This window comes from Pygocentrus nattereri, chromosome 2 (genome assembly GCF_015220715.1).
Source record: "Pygocentrus nattereri isolate fPygNat1 chromosome 2, fPygNat1.pri, whole genome shotgun sequence".
Lineage (NCBI taxonomy): Eukaryota > Metazoa > Chordata > Actinopteri > Characiformes > Serrasalmidae > Pygocentrus > Pygocentrus nattereri.
The window spans coordinates 37,549,225-37,563,176 of record NC_051212.1 but is presented as its reverse complement, the minus strand read 5'-3'; the positions used below and the strand labels follow the sequence as shown (position 1 = coordinate 37,563,176).

General features: G+C 39.6%; 1 protein-coding gene across 2 annotated transcripts in view; it reads left to right on the top strand.

Annotated features, from left to right (window-relative positions):
- Window positions 1–2,444: 2,444 nt before the first annotated feature.
- Window positions 2,445–13,952, top strand: part of LOC108437245 (immunoglobulin lambda-1 light chain-like) — a 29,012-nt gene continuing 17,504 nt past the window's right edge. For both annotated transcript variants that reach the window (XM_017714216.2, XM_037545730.1), the window contains exons 1-2: window positions 2,445–2,629; window positions 2,721–3,032. In XM_017714216.2, the coding sequence (XP_017569705.1) occupies window positions 2,584–2,629; window positions 2,721–3,032 (358 nt within the window). In that variant the 5' untranslated portion in view covers window positions 2,445–2,583. The remainder of the gene's footprint in view (window positions 2,630–2,720; window positions 3,033–13,952) is intronic.

Here is a 13,952-nt window from a genome sequence, read left to right as displayed (position 1 = left end):
ATATTTATTTATTTATTCATTATATTTTATTGGAACCTGTCCAGGGTGTATCCTGCCTTTTGCCAAATGACAGCTGGGATAGGCTCCAGCACCCCCTGTGACCCAGAAGGAATCGGCTTAGAAGATGTGTGTGTGTGTGTATTTTATTGGAAATTCACACAGCTGCATGACTTACAGTAAGAACAAAGATCAAACACAAGCTCATGTATGGAAATGACTACAAAAATATAGGACAACATTAAAATAATATTTGAAATACGTAAACTAGGAAACATCCCATCTCACCACATAATTATAAAAAGCCTCATTTTAGGGGATCCCAACACAAGACTCAAAAAGAATGAAATCAAAAATAATTGGCAAACTGCTTGCATTAATTAATTTCTGGCCAATAGTAGCGCAGAAGGAAGGGCTTGTTTGAGAAAGGATGGAAACGTCACTGCGTTGTTATATGAACGTTATGCAATATAGTGGACTGTTTTTTCAACCCTTATACTTTTTCATTAACAGTTCTGCTCAAGTGGCTGATAATATCAAAGTAACAAGCACGGTTAAAAAACCTGTTTTTTTTTTTAAACCTACACGTCAGTTGGTGACTTACCAATAAAATTTTGTTTAAATTCCCACAGTTCTCTATTTAAATGGCTCATGAGTATCTAAACATATATAGTTATTATGTACTAATTGGAAAAGACATAATATCACTTTCACATAAGGGCCAGCAACCTGGCAATATTTACCATTATACAATAAATTCATCCCAATAGGTCACACCGTGCTTTCCTGAGCATATCATGGATATTGTCAATAGTGTTGTACTTGAGTCTGGTCTCAGTCTCTAGAGCAGGAATGTCAAACTTAACCACTAAACGGGCCATATTAAAAATATCTCAACAAATCTGTGGGCCAAAGAACGCCTATGATTTCATTTCATTTTTAATGAATGTTGTGCTGTAACCCAAACTGGCCATTGTTTATTCAAAATACATAAAAACTTCAACAGTAAAATACAGGCACTTGTAGTAAAATAGTGAGAGACCATTCTTGAGACCAGCCAAGTACAATGTCTCCATCTGAAGTAACTGGAAACTGAACTGTATTGTCATTGTTGAATATCAACAACACTTTTAAAAAGAATAAAACAGCCCTCTCCCTACATGTTTAAATGAAAGGCACTGCTGGTTGAGGATCTAATTGATCCTTTCCATGATGGCTTAATGGCATATTATTTGTTTGTTGATGTTTATTGGTTGAAGAATTCATTCGGACATCTCTTGATGGCAGATCTATGGAGCCCCTAAGGTGACATGGTGAGTAATCCATTGAGGCAATGTGTTAATATTTTGAGGCCACAAGTTAGTATGTTGGGACAATGAGTTAATGTATTGAGGCCTTGAGTTAAGTTGGTTATGTGGTCTCAGTATGTACATTTGTGACCTCAATATATTAACACAGCTGTTACCCACCCCTCCACCCAAACCCCCTCAGGACGTAAAACAACCTATGACACTGAGCTGAAGACATAATCAGTGTTGTACCCGATCAGTGTTGCAGCCACCAGGGCCTGTGGAAACGAATCCTTTAGTAAGCTCTACGCTGTAACATAGAAGTGCAATGGCAAAGTGTGACCACCAGGGGGAGCCCCTGGCCTTTGTCTTGTCACATACTGTTCAGCAAATCCCCCAGTTTGTCAATAGGCTTGTGGTCACCTGCTGACTGGCTCTCAGCATTACTACAGGCTGCCGTGGTCACACGAGTCAGACACACAGAGTGGTCACACGAGCCCAGTCTGGATTAAAGTTTAGGGCTCAAGAACAACAAACTGGCTCAAACTGAAAAAACACTGGATGGAGTTGAGGGTCTGACACCAAGCATGTGATATATATATATATATATATATCCAAACTTAGTTGGCTTGTACAAACATTCATTATTATTATCTATTATTTACAGAAAGTATATATGTATATATATATATATATATATATATATATATATATATATATATATATATATATATATATATATAGTTATTATGCAATAGTTCTATAGAGAACACTAAGACTTGGTCTATGTAAAAGATTACATAAATGAAGTACGCTGTTACCTTATAGTTCAGTATATAATACATACAACTAACTCTTGGTCTTTTTATTTATATATTATTTATTTGGAATACACGTTGTTGCGCCACTTACAGTAAGAAGAAAATAAGGGGGAAATCACATTTTAATCACACCAGATATATATAAAAAGACATTTAGGTGATCGATGCACAACCCTTATAATCTCACTCGCTGTCCTTTCAGATAAAATAATTGGCGGACTGCTCGCGTCAATGCATTCTGACCTATCGTAGCGCAGGGGGCGGGGCTTGTCCGAGTGCGGGTGGGAAAGTGTCTGCTCGGTTCTGTGAGCGCTGCTCGATGTAGTGAGATGTTTTTTTCAACCCCCACTTTTGTTTCTGCTCATTAACGGTTCTAACTGTCCCCAGATCCGCAGGTCAGTTTATTTAACTCCAGCACGCCGGAAGAGCTCATAAAGTTAAAAGGGGTTTGAGAAAGTTGGAAGAAAAAGCTGACCATGTCCCAAATAACAACAACCTGCTTTATTGTGCTTCTGTTCTTCGGTGAGACCGTGTTTGTTAATCGTAGTTAAGAGTTTCAGCAGAAATGCGGTTCACTCGGGCGCACGTTATGTCATTTTTTTGTCCCTTTTAGGTTGTATTACTGCGCAGATTTCCCATGAGAAATTTTGGGAGACCGTGCGGGTCGGGAGAAACAAAATCATCAAGTGCAGCGTGGACTCCTCGATGTCCCTCAGCAGCACTATCGTCCACCTGTACAGACAGAGGCCGGGAGAAGCTATCCTCCGCATTATGCACTTTCAAGCTGGGGCTAAATCGGCTACCAACGAGGCTGGCATTCCCAGCAGGTTCAACGGGAAGATTCGGGAGCAGACGGTGTCTCTAACTATCTCGAGCGCACAGAAACAGGACGAGGCCACTTACTACTGCGCTCTGTGGAAGGGCGACACCGTGCTGAAGAGCGGCGGGGAGGCAGTACACAAACCTGGGGGCGCGTCCCAAATCAAACACTGCGCACTACACCCTTACTCTCACCATGTACTCTCTATGGTGGGGCGCACTGTTCTCCCGGCTTAGCCTACAACACAGCATCTGGGGAAATGTAGGAGTTTTCAGACAGGCTGCAACGGACCAGAGAACTCCAATATTAATGACAAACATACCTGAATAGTGTGCCTGTGCTCTTTGGAGTGACTTAATGTGTGGTGATCATGCAGTGGACACCCAAAGACAGTGTTTTTTTCTGCAGGAAATTAATGGCAAAATCAAATCTAACTGCCAGAACTGCAAATCTGTTGCAGAAGTTCCCTTAAATAAAGTTCACTCTTCTGTTCAGTTCATCCCAAACCAGCTCAACAGGATTTAAGTGTGAAGACTGTGCTGGCCACTCCATGTTTTCAAGCTTACCATCTTGTTCTTTTTTCCTGAGGTAGTTCTGGCATAGCTTGGACTTATGTTTTTGGTCATTATCTTGTTGTAGGATGAACCCCTGACCAACTAGGCGCATACCAGAGGGTATTGCATGGCTCTGCAGAATGCTGTGGTAGCTGTTTTGGTTCAGGGTGCCTCTCACTCTGTAATCTGTAATTTCAAATTTTGATTCATCAGTCCATAAAACCTACTTCCAGTCTTCAGTAGTCCAATGGCGGTGTTTTATTTCAAGCTATTCATTGGAGTTTAATGACTTGAATTGAAATAAATAACTAGAAAAATTGGGGTGTTCTAAACCTTTTGACATATGTACAGTACTGCATAGTAAATAAACAGTAGTTGCACACTACATACACATACCCACCCATACACATATAAACAGAAATAAAGCAATTATTACAAAAGTACATTAAATTCATCCTACTAACTCTCGCCCACACTAATAGCAGACACACACACACACACACACACACAAACCCCTATCATAACTAAAGATAATAACAATAGCAACACCTTTGCAGACATCTGAGACGCCAAATCAATGACCTAGCAACACAATGGGGATACTATAACGATGGCCTTGCAACATCTTGACAACCACCTGGGATAGCATATGTACAGCCTAGCAACACCTTAGCAACCACATGGAGGACCATAGCAACAGCCTAGAAACATCATAGCAACCACCAGGGATAGAATAGCAATGGCTTAACAAAACCTTATAAACCACCTAGGATACCATTGCCACAGCCGAGCAACACCTTAGCAACCACCAAACAACAGCCTAACAGCAATTTTGTAGAAACACTATCACAACTTCCTGGAATTGCTCTTTAAACCCAATGAAATTATCAAAAACAATTAACGATTCTCTGCAAGTGTTATTCACTGTCTTTGTCAATCCAACTTAAATTTGTTCACAAACTTTACTGTTCTGGTTAAATATATAATTTTACTTAAAAAATATCGTTCCATTAGGTTGTCTGTACTGGACATTTACGTTTGTGTATGATGTACAAGCCCACTTCCAAGATCACAGTACATGAAATGCTAGTAAAAACAAAGCAGTGATATTCAGTATACTGACACTAAGTATCTGCATTCAGTTACATTTTGTAAAGGCTATATTCAGAATACAGTTACTTTTTATATTTTTAAGAGAATACATATAGAACACTTACCCACTAAATCAAAAAACATACAATCTTCAGAAGAAACACCATCAATGCTTTCTTGTTAACCCCTTAAATTTTACTACAAACTTCTATAACCTAAGAATACCTCAATTAAATTACACCGAAGCCCCTGTAGTTACTGAATAAAAAGGCTTGGTATGAAATAAACCTGGAATGTTAGAAATAAACCTGGAGGTTGCCTATTTAAAATCAACTGATGGCATGTAGTATTTAGCATGAAGTTCTTGCAAAAACCTGGATAGACTGATAAATCAAGGTGCTGTGATCAGGTATTTACCTCAGCATGCCTGTCCCTCAGCTGAGATCTTTGGAAGGATGATCAAACTAACAATCTCTCCAGTAGATGTGTTCTAAATGTATTCCAAATATGTTATTTTCTTTACGTACTTTAACAAAATACAGTACAAAACAAATTTACAACAGTGTATATATTCCCTATTCAGCCATCACTACTTTTTAAAGTATAGTGCCCAAGTTTGTGAATAAATTTCTTTTTTTTGTCATATTTTGTATATTTTCCAGATTTTTGTACTAATAATAAAATGATTAAAATCAGTTAATGGACCTTTCATTATAGATACAAATTACAAAGTACAATTACTTTACTTACCACTCCTGTCCCTCCATTTTTTAAAAACTTTCTGATATGAAATGAACATCTTAACAAACTTCATGCAGTTTTTATTTCAGAACATCATTATAAAGTCAAATCAAAGACTAGATCAGTTTAGAAGTGCTTAGCATCATGTATAAAATGCTGTAATAGTCTTGTTTCCCTTTAAATAAAAACCTCCCAACTACTAACTCTCTGGGAATCTCGTCTATATTTCTATGTATGTTTTATAATAAGTTTTTCTATCTCTGAGACAACACAGCACAGACATACAGTTCAAATAGAGCATATTGATATGAAACACATGGGTATATGTTATATGCAAGTGCCTTTAAGGTGAATTTAAGACAATTTGCAAAAATTGAGAAAATGCCCTCAGAGCCCAGAGGGTTATTCACCTTTCCTCTCTCTATTTTTCTCTGATTTTCTATCAGCATTTTTAAATCTATTTCGTCTTGTTTTTTTTCCCCATATGCCCAGTGTTTCTTTTTTGGTCCTCAGATTTTGATTGATCTTTATTTCCTTTTCTTCTCATTGTAAAAAATAAATAAATTAATGAAGTAAGATCAGCTTTCCACATGGCTCTGTACTGTATTCCCACTCTGCAGTCTCCCAGACTGCTGAGGGAAACACACATAAGTAAGCTGCCGTTAACAGAACACAGGTGCAGATTATTACTCATTACTTCACCAGCTGCCACTCCACCACACCTCCTCTGCATTACTACCAACGAAACTGACATTTCCCATTAACCAAGGAAATTGTTAACAACACAAACTTAGATAAAGGCCTGAAATACATGCAAGTATTATGAATCCTGACTCTAACCTTTGCTTTATTTAGCTAACAAGCCATTTACATGAATATCGTATGGCAGTAGTGTCCCAAATTGTAGATCATGCACTTAATCAAAAGCAATTTATGTGCAAACCCAGCACTACATTATTTACGGATTCCAAAAGAGTCAACAGCAAAACATTCCTAGCAGAAAGCCAACAAAGGCAGGAATATTAACGTCATAACTGAAGGACAGCTATTATTTCTAATACTGCCTTTTGGCAGCTGATGGTAGGTGCACAGCCAGCTACAGCACATATAAAGAGTTCCACTGAGTTTTCAACATTTCTGTATAATTCAACCACTGTAAACAATGTAAAAAAAAAAGTGGTAGTGATAGGAACCAGAGCCCACAATGTCTGTGACACAAATACAGCCATTTACCAGTCATTGTGAATAGTAAATAAAAATTAGACACTAGAGGTTATTCTAAGATGTTGTATTCAATATTTAAAATAATTTTGGCGAACATCAACATGACTTGTTGATGACAAAGTGACTTGTTTTGTTGATGACAAAAGTCTGAAGTCACTTTGAAAATCTAGAACTGTACAAACAAGCAATAGAAAGTTTTACAATTTTGAAAAAAAGAAAAACAAAAAAAAGAAAAATTATTAAAAAGTAAAAGAAAGAAGACATTAAAGATTCTGTACTGTTTCTAGACCTCTTCTTCTTTCGGCTGCTCCCTTTAGGGGTCGCCACAGCGGATCATCTGCCTCCATCTTGCCCTATCCACTGCATCCTCTACTTTTACACCAACCATCTCCATGTCCACCTTCACTACATCCATAAACCTTCTCTGAGGTCTACCTCTTCTCCTTCTACCCGGCAGCTCCATCTCCAACATTCTTTGACCAACATATCCACTATTCCTCCTCAACACATGTCCAAACCATCTCAACCTGGCCTCTCTGGCTTTATCTCCAAACTGCTCCACCTTCACTGTCCCTCTGATCTGCTCATTTCTAATCTTGTCCATCCTTGTCACTCCCAACGAAAGTCTCAGCATCTTCATCTCCGCCATTTACAGCTCAGCCTCCTGTCTTTTAGACAGAGCCACAGTCTCCAAACCATACATCATAGCAGGACGCACTACTGTCGTCTTCCCTTTCACTCTTGCTGCTATCCTTCTGTCACACATCAGCCCTGACATCCGTCTCCACCCACTCCATCCTGCCTGCACCCTCTTCTTCACCTCTTTTTTGCACTGTCCATTGCTCTGGATGGTTGACCCAAGATATTTGAAGTCATCCACCTTTACGACCTCTACTTCTTGCATCTTCACCTTTCCACCTGCCTCCCTCTCATTCACACACATGTATTCTGTCTTGACTCTACTAACCTTCATTCCTTTCCTCTCCAGTGCAAACCTCCACCTCCAGATTCTCTTCCACCTGCTCTCTACTCTCACCACAGATTACAATGTCATCTGCAAACATCATGGTCCATGGAGCCTCCTGCCTGACCTCATCTGTCAACCTTTCCATCACCATTGCAAACAAGAAGGGGCTCAAAGCTGATCCCTGATGTAACCCTACCTTCACCTTGAAACCATTTGTCACTCCAACTGCACACCTCACCACTGTCTCACTATCCTCATAAATGTCCTGCACCACCCTAACATACTTTTCAGCTACACCTGACTTCCTCATACAGTACCACAGTTCCTGTCTTGACACCCTATCATATGCCTTCTCTAGATCCACAAAGACACAATGTAGCTCCTTCTGACCTTCTCTGTACTTCTCTACCAACACTCTCAACGCAAAAATTGCATCTGTGGTACTCTTTCTGGGCATGAAACCAAACTGCTGCTCACTGATCTGAACCTCTCGCCTTAGCCTTGCTTCAACAACTCTTTCCCATACCTTCATGGTGTGGCTCATCAACTTTATACCTCTGTAGTTACTGCAGCTCTGCACATCACCCTTGTTCTTAAAAATGGGGACCAGTACACTACTTCTCCACTCATCAGGCATCCTCTCACTCTCCAGGATTTTGTTAAACAACCTGGTTAAAAAGTCCACTGCCTTCTCTCCTAAACATCTCCATACCTCCACAGGTATTTCATCTGGACCAACTGCCTTTCCATTCTTCATCCTTTTTAAAGCTGCCCTCACTTCCACCTTACCAATTCTCTGCACTTCCTGATCCACTATCTCTCCCCCCGTTGTCCTCCTCTCTCTCTCGTTTTCCTCATTCATTAGCTCTTCAAAGTACTAGTTCCATCTAGTCAACACCCTCTGTTCACTCACTTGTACATTTCCCTCTCTATCCTTTATCAGCCTAACCTGCTATACATCCTTTCCAGCTCTATCTCTCTGTTTAGCCAAACGATACAAGTCCTTTACTCCTTCTTTACTGTCCAGCCTCTCATAAAGCTCATCATAGGCCTGATCCTTTGCCTTTGCCACCATTCTTTTCGCTATGCGACTAGCCTCACAGTACTCCTGCCTACTTCCTTCATCTCTCTGGTTATCCCACTTTTTCTTAGCTGCCTTCTTCTTCTGAATACTCTCCTGGACTTCCTCATTCCATCACCAACTTTCCTTGTCTTCTTTCCTCTGACCAGACGAAACACCCAACACATTTTTGCCAGTTTCTCTCACCACCTTAGCTTTAGTTTCCCAGTCCTCAGGTAGCTCCTCACTGCCCCCAAGGGCCTGTTGCAATTTTTCCCTGAACTGCCTGCAACAATCCTCCTCCTTCAGCTTCCACCATCTAATCTTTGGCTCTGTCTTCACTCTTTTCCTCTTCTTTGTTTCTAATCTCATTCTACAGACAACCACCCTATGCTGCCTTGCTACACTTTCCCCTGGTACCACTTTACAATCTCCAATCTCCTTTAGGTGGCATCTCCTGCTAAGGATATAATCCACCTGTGTGCACCTCCCTCCACTCTTGTATGTCACCATGTGTTCTTCCCTCTTCTGAAAATACGTGTTCACCACAGCCATTTCCATTCTCTTTGCAAAATCTACAACCATCTGACCTTCCGCATTTCTATCTTTCACACCATACATACCCAGCACTTCTTCATCCCCTCTGTTCCCTTCACCAACATGTCCATTGAAGTCTGCACCAATCACTAATCTCTCTGCTCTAGGGACACCATCTACCACTTCATCCATCTTACTCCAAAATTCCTCTTTCTCCTCTAACTGACAGCCAACCTGTGGTACATATGAACTGACCACATTCAAAATTACACCATCAACCTCCAACTTCAGGCTCATGATCCTGTCTGACACTCTCTTTACATCCAGAACACTTTTCACAAGCTGTTCCTTGAGGATTATCCCTACTCCATTTCTCTTCCTCTCTACACCATGATAGAACAGTTTGAATCCACCTCCAATGTTCCTGGCCTTGCTTCCTTTCCATCTGGTCTCCTGGACACACAGAATATCTACCATCTTTCTCTCCATCATGTCTGCAAGCTCTCTGCCTTCACCAGTCATTGTCCCTATGTTCAGAGTCCCTACTCTAACCTCCACACTCCTGCCTTTCCTTCTCTCTCACTGCCTTCTAACCCGCCTTCCTCCTCTCCTCTTTGATGGTCTTTGACCTACAGTAGTCCAATTTCCACCAGCACCCTGCTGGTCAACAGCACCGGAGGCGGTTGTTGTTAACCCGGGCCTCGACCGATCCGGTATGACAATCATATTTGTGATCCGCATGATAGTTTTGGCACCGGATTTGGCAGCGGATTTTGGCACCGAAGTTTACGCCGGATGCCCTTCCTGTTTCTAGACCACTATTCAAATTCAAGCAAAGGTTATGACATTGACCATGTTAAGGCTGATGTATAAAAAGGTCAGATTTTTTTTGAGTGTTATCCCTTCTATTGAAGTTTGTGTTTAGATGACTTTGATCTACTCATCTGACGCTTTTGTCACTGTTAGTGATCGGAGTCTTGTTAGCTCGAGTGCTAAATTGAGACACTACGAAATTATGAAATTCATGTTAAAATTTCAAAGATTCCAAAGGTTGTTAGGCTGATAATATAATTCAGCTTTCAAGCTTTGTATTAAATGAGAGGAGAATGCAAAATAATATAATTTTCACGGGTTATCTCAGGCTTTTGGACCCCTCTGAATTTCTATATCTAATACAGGCACTATTGTCAGGTTATTGGCTTTCCAGATTTCATCACTACGAAATTACAAGGAATCCTGGAGGTTCACATTATTATAACTTAATTCCCTGTGTTCTCCTGCTTTCTCAGTTATTATGCAATCCTCTATAGGTCTGTTCATCATTCTAGACACATCTAACATTTTTTCATTACAGTTTTCTACAAATGAGTAGAAACCCACAAAGTAGCAGTATCATAACTGAATCAATTTATACATGTACTTGCAACCAAATTGTTTTTGTAATATTGGAAACAGCAATTCAGAGTTTTGAGCAGTGTTCCAAACTTTGAAACAGCCATGCACTGATTGCATGTCTAATGTATTGAATGTGCTTTGTAGATGAGCATCTACCAGTGAGGATTTGTCAGCTTTCCTGCTGTTTCCTCTCCCTTGCTTGTCTGTACACATTGCTGTGTTTCTTCTGATGAGCATAGTGTCACAGTGTTCCCACAACAATGCACCTTCTACCCATCTCATCATCTTTGCTGGTTTTTGCAGTCATCACCACAGGTATGGCTTTGTCTTTGCACTATGCTTTGAGTATAGATGCTGTGATCCATCATTAAGTAGAGCAACTACCCTTTGATACGCAGAAGTTTCATTGCCCCTGATCAAATTACGTGTCTTGTGGAATTTCTGAGGGAAAATAAGTTACACATCCTCTACAGAGAACACACTTCTGCACATTTAATACACAATTACTGTTTATTTGCTGAATTTTACCAATTGGAAAATTAGAGGCTGGCTGGGGCAAAAGTTATGGAACATTTCATACTTTATGTTTCATTGTTATGTTAAACTGTGCTAATGTGTTATTAACTTATTTTCACTTAGAAAATTAACAAAGTGTCCTTTCATTTCATGGGTGTTCAGACTTTTGCATACGACTGTTAGTTACCTGTTCAGTGATGCTACATGTGTTATTTAACCTGCTTTGCTTCACACAAAGAGTTTTCTCTTTCCAACAGTACACAGTGCTGAGAAGCTCGAGCAGAAGGTCTTAATGACCAAAGCTGCAGCTAAGCTAGCCATCATAGAATGCACGTTCTCTACATACTGTCTCAATTATGTCCACTGGTACCAAAAGAAGGAGGATGAACTTAAGAGGGTCCAATATGTGAACATCAATGATGGAACTACCAAAAACATCCCTGTTTTTGAGTACCTGAAATCCGCAAGGAAAGGAATCCGCACTTTTGTTTTGAAAATCCCTCATTTAAAGCCTGAGCATTCAGCAACTTATTACTGTGCCTGCTGGACTGGTTACCACAGTGAGATGTAGCACATATACCACATGCAAAAAAGCACTGAGTGTAAAGACTTTCACTTCAGGAAATGACATCAGGATGTTATAGGCTAGAGATAAAAGAGCAGTTCATTAAACATATACATTATTGCATATAAATGCATTGCATATCACTGTTGTTGGATCAAAATCTCCAAAATGATAATTTACAGGAAAAAGAAAAGACATATTTTATCTGTTAATGTAAGTGAATGGACCCAGAAATTTTTCCACGTAATTCTGGGTCATTTCTTTTGCTCCGTTCATCATGAAATTTCCATATAATTTAAAGGGTGAGAGGTAATCTCAAATTAAGACAAAAACTGAAAAATGTCAAAATTGGAGGTAAGAGGTTTTGTCCTGACAACAGCGATATATATTATTAACAACCTCACTGAAAGATGCTCATATATATTCACATCAGTCTCATCACCTCAGTCCTGCGTGAGTCCCACATGAAAGTATTCAACCTGTTAAAGGCCCAGATAGCCTGAATTACATAATTTTGGGAGAAATAAGAACAATATGCAGACTTTCTTAAACATATAAATTAACATAAACTGATGTGAGTCTTTTGTCATTTTTTTTTCTTTTGCTGGTGAAAAGAAAATGTATAACAAATAATCCACCATGACTAATTTCCATTTCTGATCACAATGACTGCGCTGCAACCTGAACCTGGACAAAGGCAGTGGGTAAAACAGCCTTTTTCAGCTGCAAAGTGACTGGTCTGTCCAGGGGCAGTTACATCCACTTCTACCAGCAGAAAGATGGTGAGGGTCTCACTAGAATTCTCTACATTAGGGAAGATAGCAGTGACCATTCACATGACTCCAACCATAGCCAGGCAAAAGACTTCATTGTGAAGGTGGACAAGAAGTCTAATGTGCATTCATGGGCTGGAGGTTAGGGAACTGGCCCTGTGACCGGAAGGTCGCTGGTTTAATCCCCAGAGCCGACAGTCCATGACTGAGGTATCCTTGAGCAGTTTATTACTGTGTCTGCTAGGATGATGGTAGGATGAGGATGGTAATTATTCACGTCCTGTACAAAAACCTGAGACTGGACCTGAGAGCAATGATTCATAATGCTTTTTTTGCTCTTTTGACTTTTGAACTGACACAACAAGGATTTGAAAACATATGCATGTATAAAGTATTGTAGTGTTGACGCAGATTAAGACCCAAGAAAAGCCATGGTTCTGCTGCAAGTAGTGCTCTTTTATTGAAACACCAGGTAGCAAGGCACATAAACACAGCTATTCATAACAGACAAGGTCACTACTAGCCATAGCTCTTCACTCTATGATCAATGCAAAGTCACCCTAACTAGCCCCACTGTCCAGCACAAATGACACAATAAGCACACATTGCATGCTTTAACCCCCCTTTTAAAAGGGATTGTGCACCTTCCATGAGCCTTTTCATGGCATCGCCACCCTAGCCTTTCATAGCCACATTCAAATAGTAGTGGGATGCTACCGTTTACAGAATGAAACAACTACTGAGTTTTACTGAGATGCTACCGGGCTGGGAGTGTGAAGGCTAACACATTCTCAGAGTCATCAATAACACAAACAAAGCTGGATAGCTAGCAAAATGCTTCATTGGCTAAAAGAACTAGTTCCCCTTGTAAGAGGTAGTGTTTAGTTTAACCATGTGTAGTGTGTTCTCTGCACTCGCAATCAGCTTAAATTAGGAAATTGTTTGAAGAACTTTTTTCATTCACACTAACTTATGTTTCATCCATGTGCTAACAACAGGGTTATTGTCTGTTGGACAATACAGGCCCTCTTCTTGGAGCTCCACCTTCACCTTCACCTTTTCATTGGTTTAGAAATTTCACTTTGAATGAAGCTATAGAAATAAACTTGCCTTGCTAACCTTGTACTATTACTGCTTTTTAATCACTGTATACTTTATTTTATTGAAAAGGGTTAACTCTTAATGTAACAGTATGTGTTAACATTTAAAGCTTACCTTGATACACTTAAAATGTCTATATTTTAAGATTCACTTAAGTATATTTTTGGGTCCATACTTTAACTTTTCTTTAATTAAGATTTTGAAATTCTAAATTCTACACAATGCCTACCACAGAAAGATCAAACACTACCCTGATCATCTGGAAAGTGGAGCTGGGTTTTTTACTTTAGAAGCTGAGAAAGTTTTGGATTAATATAGGTGGAAGACCAAATTTAATGTCAGAGCTAGTAACATGCAACTCTAAGGTAAACTAAACTTAATGTAGGTTACTGTATTTGGTAATGTAATATATAATAATCAATACATATTATTGTACTCATCTGAGTAGAATTCTTTATATTATTCGCTAAAAGAGGTTGCATAAAAGACAATGTGAGTAA